The 16,906-nt window shown below is 47.6% G+C and overlaps 1 protein-coding gene across 23 annotated transcripts in view; it reads right to left on the bottom strand.

Annotated features, from left to right (window-relative positions):
• GRAMD1B (GRAM domain containing 1B) overlaps positions 1 to 16,906 on the bottom strand; it is a 239,107-nt gene that overhangs the window by 2,880 nt on the left and 219,321 nt on the right. For 17 of the 23 annotated variants that reach the window (XM_088800796.1, XM_074321146.2, XM_074321148.2 and 14 more), the window contains 10 exons: positions 16,676 to 16,865; positions 14,373 to 14,516; positions 13,268 to 13,386; positions 12,867 to 13,009; positions 10,853 to 10,956; positions 10,007 to 10,210; positions 8,790 to 8,880; positions 5,270 to 5,377; positions 4,828 to 5,017; positions 2,177 to 2,310 (listed from right to left, as the gene is read on the bottom strand). In XM_088800796.1, the coding sequence (XP_088656922.1) occupies positions 2,221 to 2,310; positions 4,828 to 5,017; positions 5,270 to 5,377; positions 8,790 to 8,880; positions 10,007 to 10,210; positions 10,853 to 10,956; positions 12,867 to 13,009; positions 13,268 to 13,386; positions 14,373 to 14,516; positions 16,676 to 16,865 (1,383 nt within the window). In that variant the 3' untranslated portion in view covers positions 2,177 to 2,220. The remainder of the gene's footprint in view (positions 1 to 2,176; positions 2,311 to 4,827; positions 5,018 to 5,269; positions 5,378 to 8,789; positions 8,881 to 10,006; positions 10,211 to 10,852; positions 10,957 to 12,866; positions 13,010 to 13,267; positions 13,387 to 14,372; positions 14,517 to 16,675; positions 16,866 to 16,906) is intronic. The other 6 variants (XM_074321154.2, XM_074321155.2, XM_074321166.2 and 3 more) reach the window with 2 other exon arrangements.

Genomic DNA, 16,906 nt, shown 5'->3' with positions numbered 1-16,906 from the left:
AGCAAAGAACGCTTAAGTCATCCCCAAAGGTCCCAACATGGGACCTTTAATAACTGCATAATTAAAATAAATATGTATGGGATAAATTAGAGAATTTACCATTTTTGCTTTCAAAACCTTCTGGGGATAATTTTGACTTCTGGCTTTTCCAACAAGGAAATTTCTAGCAGTCTGCACTGTTCTTCCTTTGGCTTAGAGCCCACGAGCCTTGACCCTCACAAGGGTCTCCCATTCAAAGTCCTGGACAAGAGTGCGTAGTGACTCACTGGGCTGTGGGCATACACACCTTTCACAAAGATTACATTCAACTCCTTTCCTAGAAGAGGAATATAATCCTAGCTGATCCCATGAAGCCTCCTCATGCTACTCAGCTGGGGGACGGCCGAGGCATGTATCTTTCTGTCCTCTCATCCTGCCAGCCGGGCAAGTACAAAGGCTAGATTCTCAGATAGACTGAAAAGTCAAAAACTTTCCATTGCCAAAGTGGGATGTTCAGACTATTCTAAGAGAAGAATACAAATTGCTCTTCTCTTGGGCTAGATCAGCGATTAAATCTCTTCCTCCTGCCCCTTGCATGAAAAGGCTCACCAGACGAACAAGAGATCTGGAAGCACTCTCCTTGCCAAACTGGTATCCTGCTCAAGGATCTCTGCAAGCTCTAGCTGGGGATGGCAGGATTCCTTCAGTTATTAGATGGAGAAATAGTAGCCAGTGTAGGAAGGGTGGTAAGTGTGCCCAGAAGGGTCCCACGAAGTAAGATAAATGCATGGGTCCTAGGGAGCCAACCCAGGAAAGGTCCTAGATGATTCACTTTCCTAACCTAAAGTCTTCTATTCCTTAGTGATCTCATACCTCTCTGGGGTCAGGAAGTAGAGAAGGCTTTGCTCCCTCTGCCCCAGCTTCCCATCCCGTGTCCAAGAAACAGGATTTGGAATAGCCCCCATGGGGCAGACTCCATCTGGCTTTTTCATGCCCAGATGCAGTCCCCTTTGCTAAATCCTTTTCCTCCAAGGGCTTGGGTCTTCTTCCATGTGCAAAGTGTCTCAGACAGTTACGTCCCTTGACTAAAGTTGGTTCTTCACTGAGAGTAAATGATGCTGACAGCCAAATGAGTGCTTGGATATGGGTGCTCACAACTCACACAGCATTCTGGGGTTAGCTCCTACAATCCCACTTTGCTGGGATATTCACTCTCTCAAACCCCGGAGGTCCTCTAACACCCTGATTCATCCTGGAAACCAAACTGACAGCTCAACTGAAGGAATTAAGAGCCACAGACTGGACATATTTATAACCATTAGAAGAGGTTTAACAAGATCGAAAATGCTCCACCCTGGCTAATAAACGATGTGCTCTTAGGGCACAGAGAAAAAACAGGGCTTTAGGCACTAAAAAGTGACACTTCACCCAGATCCAGCCTGGGAGAATACCAGAGAGAAGAGAGGGTGGGAAAGTAAAAAATTCCCACCTTACATAGGTTAGAGGAAGGTGCAGGGGGTGATGGAGGAGAATACCTCCAGAACACAAGTCCTTAGGAGCCTGCAGCTACAAAGCCCAAACCCGCAAGAGCAGCCTCACTGGCTTTCCAGCAGTCCTCTCCACCTGCCTCTTGACCTACGGTCCATATAAAGGGCTGGCCTGATACAGTAGAATTTAGATTGGGCTCCTGCCCTTGATGCTTCCTTGTTCCCAAGAGAACACCTGGGGGGTGTGGGGTAGGGAAGAAAAGATTTTCTTTTATTTTGGAAACAAATCAAATGGGGATTAAAGAATGAAGCACCTTAAGCAATGCCCCCTTGAGACTTCTTTTCAAGACACCAGGGTCTTCACAGGCATAATTTTGGCTCAACAACATTTCCCTTCTCAGAGCCAAGAATGGCCAGCGAGGGAAGGGGTGGGGACTAGAGGATGGGGAGGAGGAGGATCAGGGGAGGTCGTGCTGAGAGGTGGTCCCTGCCCTCCTCTGTCCCTCCACCGGCCAGCACAGGAGGCAGTCTGCTCCTTGTCCCTGGTACGTAGGCATTATCTCTTTTTAAAATCTGTATATTATATATATACATATATATGTATATATATGTATATATATATATTTATATTCTGTATATATATGTTTATGTATATATACATATATATGTATATATATGTATATATATATATATTTATATGGTCTATGTACATGTATTGCACAGGCCTCTTGCAGCGACCCCTGTTCCTGCCTCGTCAATGATAGCGGTTCCTCTTCTCTTCATTTTCTGATGTGTAGTCACGGGACCTGATGCCATTCTGAAGATTGATGAGTGAGTCCTTCATCTGTAAGACAGGGGACCCCACCCCAGCCCGGTTTGTGCCCTCAGTGGGTTTCTCCATGTAGCAGCACCTGCCATGCCTGCCTACGGCAGGGCCCCTGCCATGCCAGGGAGAGTTGGCTCCTGAAACAAGAGTGACTCTCAAGGGACACAGTCTAAGGCAGAAAGGGGACAGCCAGTCTAGCACTGGGGATCCCTAGGGTACGGTTCGCTGGATCTTAAAGATTTGTGGCCCTCGTATCATTGAATCAAGAATTTTCTCAAAGCACTCAGTTGCTCTAAGGAGCCGCATTACACTGCCACTTACTTGGTCTTCTCATTCCGTTTGGTTTCCCCACTGATCCTGACTGCACTGCACTGCTGTCTATGTACATTTTACCAGTGTTCCCCTAGCCTGGAACTCTTTTCTCTCGCCTATTCCAATCTCACCCATCTGTTAAGGCGCAGAACAAATCCAAAACTTCTCCGGCCTCTCATACAACACTCACTAAGACCCTAGGCTGCAGTCATCTTTAATTGCATTGTTTCATGTCTTGGGACTGCAATGTGTCTTATCCTCCCACCTGGGTACCAGGCAGAGCTGAGGAGGCTTCTAGTTGTATCTATGTCACTGACTTAACTTAACCTTAACTGAGTTCTTAACCAACTTTAAGAAACGAATACATTAACATTGTTAGGTCATGGGATAGAGTCTAAATGGGGCAATTCCAGTGGTAGAATCCTAAAATGGCCCATACTCCCACAACACACTTAAATATTGACTCTAAGTTAGCTGCTTTATTATTATACAATAGAGTTAGCATTTCATGGGTAAATTGTTATAGATTTTGAGAGCCTCTGGTTTCTCTGCCGAATGGGTTACTTTCTTCTTTGGTTCTTCTATATCCTCTGTTCAATCAGGATGAGAGGCCCATTACTGCTCTTTCATAAGTTATTTTTAAAAGGAATGAAACGAAACACCTATCTTAACACTTGTAGAGCCCACCACCATGCTATAAATCTGACAGCCCCAAGCTCCAACTTAAGGGGACTCACCCTGAAATCGAATTCTCGAGTTGGAAGGGAACGGGGTCATCCAGTCCAGCTGCCCTCCCATTTAACCCACAAGTTCCTCATCCAACATCGTCTCGTCACCCCTTGAGTACTTTCAGGGACGGGATCTCAGTCCTTCGGAGCAGCCATTCTATTGCTGGGTAGCTCTAACCATAAGTAATTTGGTTTTATTTGATGACTGAAAATTCTAATTCCCTATAACTTCTAACCCTCGTTCAGTCCTCTGGAATTTTACAGTCTATCCTGTTGGACTCCAATGTCTGGAGACTATCCTGTCTTCCTCATCCTAGTCTTCCCTTCTCCTGAGCATATCTTCAATGCTATCAACCCTTCTTCATGTGACAGGGATTACAAACTCCTCACTATGCTGTTTACCCTCTTTTGGTTAAAAATAGCCCTCCTTAAACGTGGCTCCAAAGCTAAACACATTATACTGGATCCTGATAGCATCACTGAAACATTCTCTCCTTAATTTAGAGCTAAGACCAAATTACGAAGGGGAAATACAATTTCATATTACTGAGTGCCTCCCAAGTGCCATCAAATGCTGATGGCAATTTCATGAAACAATGATCATAATTCCCATTTTATAAGTGAGGAAGCTGAAGATCACTACTACTAAGTCCTTTGTTTGAGGCTATAAAACTGGTTAGTGGCAAGGCTAGGGCTCTATCTCAGGTCTTATTGACCACAAAACGTTAGAAAGCAACCCCTTAGGAACAGTAATGTTAATGTAACAGAACAAATCCTCAGTCTCCTATCTTTCTGACTCTTCTTGCATAGCAAAGGGAGGTTCCACTATCTTGGCAACCACGTGGGAGATTTTCATAGATATTAAATTCTTCCAGGGGAAGAAAGAAGCTCTCTCCCCTGATAAAACTAAGCTAATTATTGATTTTGCCCCAGGACAATTTTCTTAAATAGATGCATCTAATTTTTAGAAGGAATACAGGCGATTCCACTAGGAAGAAGATATTATGAAAAAAAGACATACTACAGCCATCTCCCCAGACTGTCAGTGCAACCTCTGGAGAAGAGCACCATATTGGAGGTTGTGAGTTTGTGTGAATGTTTTGAAAGCGGGGGAGGGGAAGGCTTATATCAAAAAGAATTAGGGACATGCCTGCTGGGAAGACAATTCTCTGTAAAAAGGGGGTTATCTCTTCAAATGTCTGTCAGACAGCTATGGGTTACCCACCCCCTCAAAAAAGTTCTCTTTCCATCTAACCTACAGTTTTCCTGCTACAAATCCAGTGTGTTATTTTATTATTTGGGGGAATAGACCTGTGTTTCCAAAAGCTCCCTCAAGGATGGCTTTAAAATGCGAACAATGGATGGCTTAGGAGAAGAATGAATGGGATGATGAGGTCCAGCGATAGTGATGGAGACAGTGATTTTTCTCAGAACACAGGGAAGGAGTTCCATCTCCAGAAGACTAGGGCAAAGAGAGAAGGTGGGGGCATCTCACCTGGTCAAGAAGCATCACCGAGGATTTGATGATCTCCCTCCATTTTTGGAGCTCAGTATCGTGGTACTTTTGTTGGGACTCTAATAGCTGGGCCCATTCTGTCTGAGACTGGGGTAACCTGTGAGGTGGAAGAAGGGGTACCCCAGCAGCTGGAGTTATGCTCAGTGGACTGTTCTGTGCTCCCAGACCCCTAAAGGACAGAGAGTCACATCAGAGTGCTTTGTCCTCTGCTCACTGCCCCTGGTGCCCCTGTGACCCAAATCAGAAGTTGACTAAAACTATATGGACAGTTTTCAGAGCTTGCTGATGGACTCCTCCACCCCAGAGAGTCATTCCTTGGCCAAGCGCAGTTGGGCAGTTCCCAAGGAGACTGGGAGGCAGGAGGCAGGGCATGGTGCTGTGTGGGGGAGAGGTGGTGGCAAGGGGAAGAGGCCAGGATTACCTTTCTTGGAGCCTTAGACCCTGCCAGGCAGTGAGGGTCTGTGTGGTGTATTCCAGCATCCAGAGTTTGTAGAAGAGCATCACATTCAGGAGGACCAGAAGCACCAGACTAGGAAGGAGACAAGGGACAAACAAGAGCAGTGAGAGGTGACCGGAGAAAGCATGGCCCTCTATGAGCTAGGAACACTCCCACCCCACAGGCGGCTGTCCTGGACCAGTGGGTCGCCTGAGGCATGGCCATGAGTGAGTAAGTGAGCGGAGGGATGCAGCAAGGGGGGGAGAGAGAGAGAAGCACTCTAATCTGGCGGGGCCAGAACATAACACGAAAGCTATGGAGAGGTGTGTGGGGTGAAGGCATTGGGAAAGAGAGACACACACAAGTCACCCAGAGGCTGGGTGCCTGGGGGGAAGAGAGGTAAGATGGAGAGGAAAAGAGATGAGAGGGTAAAAGGAGCAATCACAGAACCAGTACCTGAAACAGATCCTAATGGGAGCAGGAAAGAAAATGGGGAGGAGGCAGAGGTTAGAAACAGACGTGTGCGGGGACGGGGAAGCTGCACTTCAATTGAGCCAGAGAGAGAGACTCTATGAGAAAGAAATACTAGCAGCAGAGACACAACAGAGGAGGACTAGCAAGACAGGAGCAAGAGAAAGCAATTGTGAGCCGACTCTTAGGGTGTCAAGGGTGATAAATCAAGGTAAGATGACTCCACCTCCACAACTTTAGGACACAACTGAAAGGTGACACTGCATGAGGAACTCAGTGGGATTCCCAGCTGTGCCCCTGGTGTGCTGTCCAGATGTTGGCAGAATTGTTCTAAAGCTGTGGGCTCTGCCTCCTACCTGCCACAGGCGATGGGAGTCACAAGGACGAGCTGGGGTTTCCACCAGAGGAACAAGAATTGGTGGGAGACAAGGAGGTGGCAAGGACAATCCAGAGGCCAGAGCACCCAGCGGGGAATGGAGAGTCACCAAGAGACAGAAAATTCCCTTCTCCTCTTGGCTGCAGTGGCAGCCTAAAGATAATTTTATGACAGGTCACCAGATGAAGACATGAAGAAGAGTCCGGTAAAGAGAGGATCCAGAACTGGCCACAAATAAATCCTGGCTTCTCCGAAACACACTTGCTCAACAGGACAATGATGCTTGGGACTGTTACATGGAGCAAAGGGACACACGTAAAGCACCCTACGCACAGGAGGCCCTCCACGATGAGGACTGTTTTCATTAGAGGAGGAGGTACAGACACACATAAGAAAAAAGATGACAAAATGGGAAGAGAAAACAAATAGATGGAAAAAGACCAACAGAGAAAATCTCACTTGTGCTTCCAATTGGCACCTGGAAATTCCTGAGGCCACTCGGCTGTGTTCTCCACAAGAATTTCTAAATTTTGTGTTGGGTTTCAATGATCCTCCTGTAATTCTCAGCACACACTGGATCATCTGACTACCCATCTCTTTAGTGTGAGCTGCACACAATCTTAGCACCTGTGTCTGGCTTTGTGTTATTACCCTGTCTGTGCTCAGTGAAGGTCAAGCAACCTCTTCATGCTTTTTGAGTGGAGGCCTGGCAGTGGTCTAAAGAGAGAAAACAGGCGGAGGGCTGGGTGCTCATGGGCAGGCGAATGGTGGCTCGGGCCTGCCAGAGCCACCCACACGCACACCATCAGCAGACCCCCCGCCTGGACCCACTAGTGTTGAATGACAAGGCTTGATTATCCTAAACTAATGAAGCCCCAAATTTAGTTAACACCACGCTCTACAATTTACTCAGGTGAGCAGGCCCTCTGTACTTCATGTCAAAATGCAGAAAGAGGTTAAACACAGAGCTAACCCATAGTTAATTTTATATCTACCAAACCCAACATCAGAGATTTAGTTTTAACAACAGCACACATAACTTTAAAGTGACGATGCTAAATGTGAATTTTACTGGTTTTTGTATTTAATGTTGTAAAAAAAAATCTTTGCTTCTCATGCCATATTCAGAAGAATTTTACATCTACTTTTTTGTTGCATATTTAATTAAGGTTAATAAGAGAGCCTTCCTCATGGGACTTGGGGTTTGTCCTCAGCCCCATTTTCTTTCTCACACTCGCTCTCTCTTCTGGTGATCTCATTCATACCCACAGCTTTAATGCTACTAATAATTAAATCAGCAGCTGCAGCCTAAACTTTTCTCCTGAGCCTCAGGTCCACATCAACACATATCTACCCATCACCTTCCCTTGGATAACCTATGGTAACTCAGAGACATCGGGAACTCACAGCATCTTCTCTGACAACTTTCTGCTAAGTTCCAGATTTCCGTTAATGACACCATCATCTATGAACAGGGGACTCAGTAAGTCATCTTCCTTCACTATGTAACCAGAGGTCACAAGTCTCTCAGGCCCAGTTCCTCACCTCAGTCTGTGAGCTCCTCCTGTTTTCATCACTGCAGTCTACTCCGACTGATCTCCCTGCCGCCAGTCCTTTCTGGCAACATGTACCATATTGCCATCAGAGTGATTTTGTTTTCAAATGTAAATCCAACCATGTCACTCCAGGGCTCAGTTCAGTGTTTCCTGAGGATAGGGCTGTGCTGTTGCTTCTGCCTCTGAAAATGCTTTAGTGAAGCTCTGGGCTGGTGGTGGGCGGGAGGGTTACAGAAGCAAGACTGAACTAGAGATAGTCTAGGGCCTGGTGAACAGCCAGTAGTTCCTGTGCCCCCCACCCACCTGTACCCCCACATTCTCACAGCACACTCCCATCCAAGAAGGGCTGGGCATGAGGCGGTGAGCTGAACCAAGTGGAAGAGCTGTCTACACTTATGGTCCTAGCTGCTCTCTGCTCAAAATGGTTTATGAAAGTCCTCAGCAGGGGCTGTGTCCTCAGACATCAGATAGCTGTGTTCTCCTGTCTTATGCCTTCATTGCTTTCAACCAACTTTTTCCTTAGCCCAACATCTTCCTGTGCAAATTACTGCGCGTTCAGTTTTATAGCATTGTGGTAGTTATTATAAATTGTTTACAACAAAATAAGCATATACTTTTCCTGTAGTCATTGATTTTACCTGGTTACCCTGCCAAAGTGTGGGTTCCATGAGGGCACAGTCCTAATGCCTGGCATGGAGCAGAAACCCGGAACATCGCTCACAAACAAATGAATGGGCTCCTAGAATGCTCTGTACCATCTCTATGTTAGCATTTATCCAATGGTGTAGTAATTTTGAGTTTCCTATCTGTCTTACCCACTTGAAATTGAGTTCCTGAAGGGCATGGATGCTGTATGCGGCATTCTCTTCTGAATCCAGGAGGCCTAGCATACAGCAAATGCTAAATAAAACAGAGAAAAAGAAGCAAAGAGGCAAAGAATGACAGACAGAGCAACTGATCTGGAGAGAGAAGACTAGCAGACAAAGAACAAAAGCAGGACAATAAGGGCACTCATACACCTGAAGAGACTGGGAAGGAGGCAGCAGGCAGGAAAGGGAAGGCAGCGGGGCAGAGGTGGGGAGGACAGCCTGGAATCCCTTACACACAGCTGATAACCAGCAGCAGCTTGGACACGCTCTGCAGGTGGAAACCGTTGGCGGTGTCCTCAGGGATGTGCCGTGTCTGCGTGGAACCTGCAGGGAAAATAAAGAGGCTGTTACCATCACGGCCCACAAGTCCACCGAATGCTGATGTGACACTGGTCATGCACAGAACTTCAGGGAATGACAGAAAACTGTCCATGATGCTGTCAGGACAACAATGTGATAGATATACCCTGCCTTCCAAAAGTAGAAGGTAAGTTCCTCAAGGGTAAGGTCATGGGTTGGGTCAGGTAGGTGGTTATTAAAGTCACTGAACAAATGAGAAAATCAACAGACCTATGTAGCCAGGACATAGTGATGCAGGACAAAGTGATCTGCAGCTGTGGAAGGGGCAACAGCACTGTGCTAGGACTAGACACAGCTTTCAGCTCGGGCTTTATCCACACCAGCTCCATGATACTGAGCAAGTCATATCACCTGTGTCAGCTCATTCAAATCCAATGTTAGTCAGAAATCCCATATGTAAAACCTATGCTGTGGGAGTGCTCTAGCAGAAGCTGGGGGGAGGGACACGGAAGGCTGGCACTCTCCTGCCCTGCTTCTGCCTCCGCTCCTGTCCCCATCCAGCTCTGATGAATGCCCAGGTATGTGCAGAGCACAGTCTGAAAAACACTGGATTGGTTAGTTCCTCAGGCCTCTTACAGCGTCAGGTTTCCATGACTGAGTAAAGGCATGAGGTGATGAATGGCTGGATGGGAAGAGGAGACATACTCAAGGGAGTCTACTGCCTGGTAGGGCAGGTCCTTTGTGGGTCCACGGGGGCCTAGTCAGGGGGGCTGCATTGGACTCCCTGATCTTTGTGTTTTGAGGTGATCTATGGGGTCTGAGCTTCTCCCTGGTGCATTTCCCAAGAACTTGGAAGCTGCACACTTGAGCCTATTCAGGTAGATATGGAGCGTAGGCAGCATGAAGGCATAAACCCAGAGGGATTTTCATTCAGCCAAGCACACATATGGGTTCAGCAGAGGCCGAGGAACTTAAAGGGCAAATGGAAACAGAAAGAGCATCTGGAGCCTTAGACTTAATGAGTTTCGTGCAAATGATATACAGTCTATAACCAAGGTACAAAATGAATGTGCAAGAGTGTGCCTAGGCACAGGCACGTGGCCCAGCCCAAAGCCCTGAGCCACACCACCCGTCCCCACCTGGCACACACCTGCCACGTGCTTGATCCTGTGGCCCACATCTTCATCAGTGGGTGTGGTGACAGGGCTCATCACTTCTTCCAGGTGAGGCACCCGCAGGTGGGCATGGGGACGCTTCCTCCTCCGTACCGTTGGGGGCTTGCTGGCCTTCTCTTTGGGAGACTGTCTGTGCATCTCAGCCAGGTAGGTGCTCTCCGTTTTGGTCAGCTCGCTCTCTGTCAGAGACAAAAAGGCCACAGCAGAGGCTGTCTGCCCATACCTCCAACTCAACACATTGGCCTCCAGAAGCAACTCTGTCTACTCCTAGCTGAATCCTTGCTAAGGGAAGCATTTTCCATACTAAACTCTGGGATGTTAATGGGGAGGGCAGGGGTCTGTCAGGGATGCCCACGAGCCTCAAGCATAGTACTTTAGGGACCCAGCCCGGCCCAAACCCCTTTTCTGGGTTGTTCAGCATCGGGTAGAGACATAGGTTACTGACATCTGCAGCCTCATGTATACAATTTAGGGCACATCATATTTCCTAATAGATGCATTGATAGGCTATTTCCTTTCCATAACAGAATTATCACCAGTGAGACTAGATCTGAGGTTCATTTTTTTTGAGGGGGGTGGGGTCATGGATCCCTTAATGATCTCATAAAAGTTACAGGTATAGTCTCCGAAAAAATGCACATGTTCACACACATGACAAATTTTGTATCCATTTCTGGGGCAGACTTAGGGACCCTATGAAACCCCTTCACTGTCTCAATCTCTCTCCCCATTCTCCATATTCCCCACTCCCCTGAATGGTGACAGCTGCACAATTCATGAAGTTCTATGGTTCAACCAGCATCAATGTTTGTAGCACTCACCTAAATGGCGGAAGTAGTCCTCTAGCCCACTCCAGAAGTTCTTCTCGATAAAAGTTTTCACTAACCCCCAGGGCTGTTTTCGATAGCGCAGCTCTGTGGAGACCCTGCGGATAAAGCCACAAACAAGATCAGCCATTTCCTTGGCAGACCCTCCTCTGCTGGGAAAGGGGAAATTCAGGCTTAAGTCCAGAGCAGCGTCATATTTGTGCTGCACTTCACAAGGTAAGGAGTCCTTTCACATCCATATGGCCACCCTGTGACGTCAGTGGAGCTAGTGGATTTATCCTTATTTTTATAAGTGAGAACTGATTGTAGAATATTTAAGCAGCCCAAAAGCTGACAAGGGCTCTGACTCCAAGCCCAGAATGATTTCATGACACCATGCTGCCTCCTACTTGGGGGCTCCTGGTGGTACCAAGCAGCCTGCCAGCCTGCCATGGGGGCCCTTCTTTCCTTCTGTAGAGACTTTTAAGTCCAAGTCAGGCTCTATGGTTTCATCATTTCCACCTTTAGGAGTATCATCTGCTACTGGGCCTGGCTCCTGCCTCTTCACTCTACCGAAGACCGCACCAGCTCTTGCTTTGTTCTAAGAATCCTTTCTCCCAGTCACAAGTCTCTCTGCTGCCCATCAGCTCCTTCGTCTCCTACACAGCATTTCTGCTCTTTGCCTCTCCTTAGGTTCATTTTTGTATGTCAGTATATTCTTTCAGTTTATGTTTCCCATGTTTAGGTCTGCCTGCCCTGCCCTCACCTCTTTCCGCAGGGACACTAGCTCCACCCATGGGCTGAGGTGAGCCTGCCTCTGCTTGGAGCCACCTCACCACCACCATCCCCCCAAACAACTATTTACTGAATTGAGCGTGGGCACCCTTTGTAAAGGTCTATCTGTGATCAACAAGCCTCTGTGTGAACTGGACAGCAAGGACATCTGATCAGAAGCTCCTCCAAGGAAGCTGGAAATGAAAAACCTAGCCACTGTGGGGGTAAGGTGAGGGGAGACAGGAGGGCAAAGGGAGAAGGGAGGGAGATAAAGGAAGAAGGAGAGAGGAATAGATGCTCAGAAAGCTGCACAGAAACAACAACACAAAAATTCTTTTAAGAAGATGAGAAAGATATAGGCCTTTTTTGAGGTGTGGGTATTCATATCTTCCTGATTCCTGAGAGATTTCTCTGGAGCCTTTCACTAAATACCTATTTTATTTGAACTATATGAGTGAATTTCTGCTCTAAACAACCAAAAGAACTTGGTTTAAGATATAGGTATTCAAACCAATTATATTTAAATGGGTGGGTGTCTGTGGGTGTCTTTACTTTTCAATCAGACTACAAACTTCTTAAAATGTCAGGGTCTAAATTTCTTCCCTCCTTGAATGCACATCACAGGACAGGACTCTGCACAAACAGCATTCTATCAGCATTTTCTGGACTCTGATATGTGCAGGCCCTGTGCTGAGTGCTGGGAATAAAGTGGTTATTGGACTGGGGTTCCTGCGCGCCAGGAGCTCACGGTCTAACAGGAAGATAAGAGGTAAATCACAGTACACACAGGGTGGTGGAATGAGCACAGGTTTGCAGTTTTAGACCTGGGTTTCAGCACTTACTGGGGATATGACTCTTGGCAAAGTTACTTAACTTATATGACCTTCAGCTTCTTATCTGAAAAATGAGGATAAATCCACCTTCTTGGGTCATTCTAAGGAATGCACTTTAAATATAGTACTTTATAAACTACGGACAAATGATAAACAGCAGTAGTTATAAAAGTTTTAGTGAAGAGACATGCAGAGCAGTAAAGCGAACACATGATGGAGAGAATAACTGTCAGGATAGGGAGGTGGGGGTAGGGTCTTAGAGACTTCAGAAAGAAGGTAGAACAAAGAATGAGTCAGCAGACCAATATTCCCAACCTCCCCTCCCTCCTCAGGAGCAAATGAATATTGCCTAATGTAAGGACTCTCATGAACTTCCTTCCAGAAACTTCCTCTGAGCCCACTGGGGCCGTGAGACACTGCACCTGAGCCGGCTCTTGTTCCGGGCCACTCGCGTGAGTGTGTAGCGGTTGATGGTGTAGAAGTAGTCATGGTACGGCACGTCGTGGGTGAGGACTTCGGCATCTATCACATAACACTCACTCTCCTGGCTCGCCTTGTACATGGTCTGTGGGAGGAAAGGTCCACTGGACACGACTCAAGGAAAACAAGGTGGGAAAAGCACCTCCTTTCCCAATCTCCCTACTTCTGAATGGAGGACCCAGGACCACTGGAAATGGCAGCATCTAAGCATGTGAGATGCTGCTGTTTCGGGGCCAAACAACACCTGCACTCAGAAACTTCATCCTAACATCTGTCCTTAATCCTTCACAACAGAACAGAGGCTTTCCCAGCCCTCTCTTATTTACCTCTGCCCTCGCCTCACCTGTGTCTCCCTGACAGTGGCAGTTTTAGGAGCCAGAGGGTTGGTAAGGGTGATGGTGTAAAGGATCACTCGGCTCTGGTTTCCATTCTCTTCCTTTTTCCATGGTTGGAAGATGATATCTGAGGGTAGAGAAGAGCCCTGGAATGAGGGAGGGACAGATGCATGCCCTCCTCACATCTGAATTTTCCCTCCATGTGAACTTCTCTTGACGCTACTGAATGCCGACTAGCCCCCCAAAGGAAGCCAATGGGAGCCTGAGGGCTGGGGAAGAAGGGTGGGAGGAGAGGGAGTCAAAGCAGAAAGAGGCTCATTGTGGCACTGCCGAGATACTACACAAGGCTCCAGAATGCTGATTGTTTCTGGGACCGGGGCAGGAGGTCTTCGGGCCACCTACAGGGACACTGGCAACACTGGAGTTACTATGATGAGGGCCTGGGATCCTTGGGAACAAGTCCTCTCCTCTAAGGCATGACCTCCTCATGCCCTCAGAATGTTCTCTCCTGGCAGTGGGGTACGCTGATGCCCAAATGTTCTTTCACAGACTCAGAAGCTTAGCAGCTCTGGCCCTCTGGCTCAGGGCCAGAGCCACAGCCCCTGCTGTGAGAGAACAGGGGCAAAGGAATGAGATAGGAGCACAGAGGAGTAAATGATGAACTAGTTTTCAATCCTGGCTTAGCCCCTTCTTAGCTGCATGACCTTGGGCAAGTAATAATAGTGTGATTGCAGTTTCCTTGTGGGGATCACAACACACACAGAGCAGATCTGAGTACATGAGACAACGTAATGTGCTTGGCATATAGCAAGTCCCTACCAGTAAGTGGTCGCTGCTACTCTTTATAGACAGTGAGTCCTGTGAGGCCTTGATCACTGTGAACCCTTGGGGCCCGGCACCAAACGCCTGGCACACAGTGGGCAAGTATTACATTGCAGGGTTGGGAGAAGGAGTAGCACGCAGGGCCCCGAGGGAGCTCTGGCACTGAGGAAGGCCAGAGAGGGGGTTCCTGGGACCATCAGGGGGCCTGGAAAAGAAGGGCACTTGGAAAGAGAGGGAAGAAGGGCGGTAGAGGGGAAGGGATGGGAGGCGCCAGCCCATGCAAGAACGAACCTGAGAAGCGTCGCTGCTCCATGAAGTCCCGCTGGAAGGGCGAATCGGTGAACAGGAGGTCATAGAGCTTGTCCACACTGAAGTTGAATACTTCATTCACATACTGCCGGCCACTCAGGTCCTCGTAGAAGGCCTGGACCTCCCCTGCATGGACAATATGAGGAAGGAGACAGTGAAGGTGAGGAACAGGGAACCACGGGGAAATCCCCCAGAGCTCTGTGTGGCTAATGTGGGGACGGCCACCAGGGGAAGCCATGGAGTGGGGGCTGGGCACCCGGGCTCCTGTTTCCTTCAGCTTCCTTCCTCCGCTGGCATGTGCACTATTTACTCCAGATGCCACTCATTCATTCATCCTTTACAAAAAGTCTGGGAATGGACTATTTGCTTTTATCCTTCCAAGCCTCCCTAATTAAGTTGATCTTAGACTCAAATTTAAATAAATGACTATCTCCTGGGCTTGCCGGAGCCAAGAGGATCAGTTATTAAGAGTCTATGTCTCTGGTGATGGAAGGACTGACTTTGGGTGGTGAACACACAATGTGATCTATAGATGATGTGATACAGAATTGTGCACCTGACACTTATGTAACTTTACTAACAACTGTCACCCCAATAAACTTTAATTTAAAAAAGAACATAAGAAAATAGAGTCTAGGGGCTGGCCCGGTGGCTCAGGCAGTTAGACCTCGGTGCTCCTAACTCCGAAGGCTGCCGGTTCGATTCCCACATGGGCCAGTGGGCTCTCAACCACAAGGTTGCCAGTTCGATTCCTCGAATCCTGCAAGGGATGGTGGGCTCTGCCCCCTGCAACTAAGATTGAACACGGTACCTTGAGCTGAGCTGCCGCTGAGCTCCTGGATGGCTCAGTTGGTTGGAGTGTGTCCTCTCAACCACAAGGTTGCTGGTTCGACTCCCGCAAGGGATGGTGGGCTGTGCCCCCTGCAACTAGCAACGGCAACTGGACCTGGAGCTGAGCTATGCCCTCCACAACTAAGACTGAAAGGACAATAACTTGACTTGGAAAAATAAATAAATAAATAAAGTCCTGGAAGTACACACTGTTCCCCAATAAAGTCCTGTTCTCCTTCCCCAATAAAATCTTAAAAAAAAAAAATAGAGTCTATGTAAGTTAACCACGATTGACAACAAATGGCACTGTAACCATGGCATGGATGTGTTCATAGGACGCTGATTAATCTGCAATAATCTATTTGTATGAAAGCTTCTAAGGCTTGTCTGGTCTGCAGGGCCATGATCTCTACCTACACAAGCTCTGCTCTCCCTTCCATAAAACAGCCTATTCCCCCTATGGTTTCAATAACCTTTAATTTTTGGAAGTTTCTATCTGCTATAGGAGAATGTGTCTGAGGGTATAGGTGAGTTCTTAAAGCCCCTGTGCTTGTTCCAAGCCCTCGGCACCCCAGTCCCTGACTACTGCACCTGTAGGGGCTGGTATATGATATCAAGCAGGATACTGACATTTCTGGTACCCCTGTGACCTTGAAGAGGGCAAAAAGTAACTCAAGAGCATCCTACAGGGTCAGCGGGGAAAGCAACCGAAGGTGAGAAAACCACTGCAGATGACCCACAGGAGACACTGTCCACAAATGGATAAGTGAACACTGTCTGCCTATATTCACTACATCAAAACCTACCGCCAATTCAATGAAGGTAAACCATCAACCAAGTTCATGAATACTGAGAATTTGGCTTCTCACTCTGGGAGGTAAGAAGCAGCATGTTCTCGAGTGAGATCCTAGAAGCTAAACCTCTGCAGGAGGGATGTAGGAAGCTATCTACTTAGAAATATTAGAGAGAAGGGCAGTCTCCAGAGTCTGTCTGACCCAGCAATACCTTTTCTTCTGGCCTGGTCTAAGAATCCCCATGTTGGAGTCACTAAAGCAAGTTTCTATTAACATCTAATTATTTCCATGTGGCAGCTAGCTGACTGGCCCTTTCCTTGTGGCATATAAACATTGCCTTACCTTGCATCTCTGTGAGGGACAGAGCTGCAAGGCCAGCCAGTGTCAACAGGGGATACATTTAGTGAGAAGACTGGATGGCCGAACAAAGTATTATCTGTCGAGCAGAAAAAGACAAACATGGAACAATGAAGTTCCTGCAAGTTGCGTTTCTCAAAAAGGATGCTAATAACAAATGTACCTTTTTAAAGAAAAGCTGTTACCCACCCACTCTTCCCCCAGGAACCTAGAGACTGACTCCAGTCTCCATAGAGGGACATCCGTTTAGCCTTCAAAACAGAGAAAGGAAGGGCCACTCTGCACCCATTTTCAAATGCCCACCTTCATCGTGGGTGTCGGAAGAGTCACTGAGCTCGGTGGGGATGTCCTCATTGTCATTGAAGTCCAGTGAAGGGGAGTTCACAGGAGCGATGATGTCAATCTTCTCCCCAATGATGGTGTCAATGGTGAGCTCCTTTTCTAGGGACCCATCGCCCTCCAGCACCTCCTCCTCCAGAGGCAGGCCATCAAACTAGGGTGGAGACAGAGGAAGTTAGGAACCTGGCATTGGGT

The sequence above is a fragment of the Rhinolophus sinicus genome, chromosome 9 (genome assembly GCF_057876585.1).
Source record: "Rhinolophus sinicus isolate RSI-liver-muscle chromosome 9, RSI-T2T, whole genome shotgun sequence".
In the NCBI taxonomy this organism is placed as follows: domain Eukaryota; kingdom Metazoa; phylum Chordata; class Mammalia; order Chiroptera; family Rhinolophidae; genus Rhinolophus; species Rhinolophus sinicus.
This window is presented reverse-complemented; position numbering and strand designations above follow the sequence as displayed.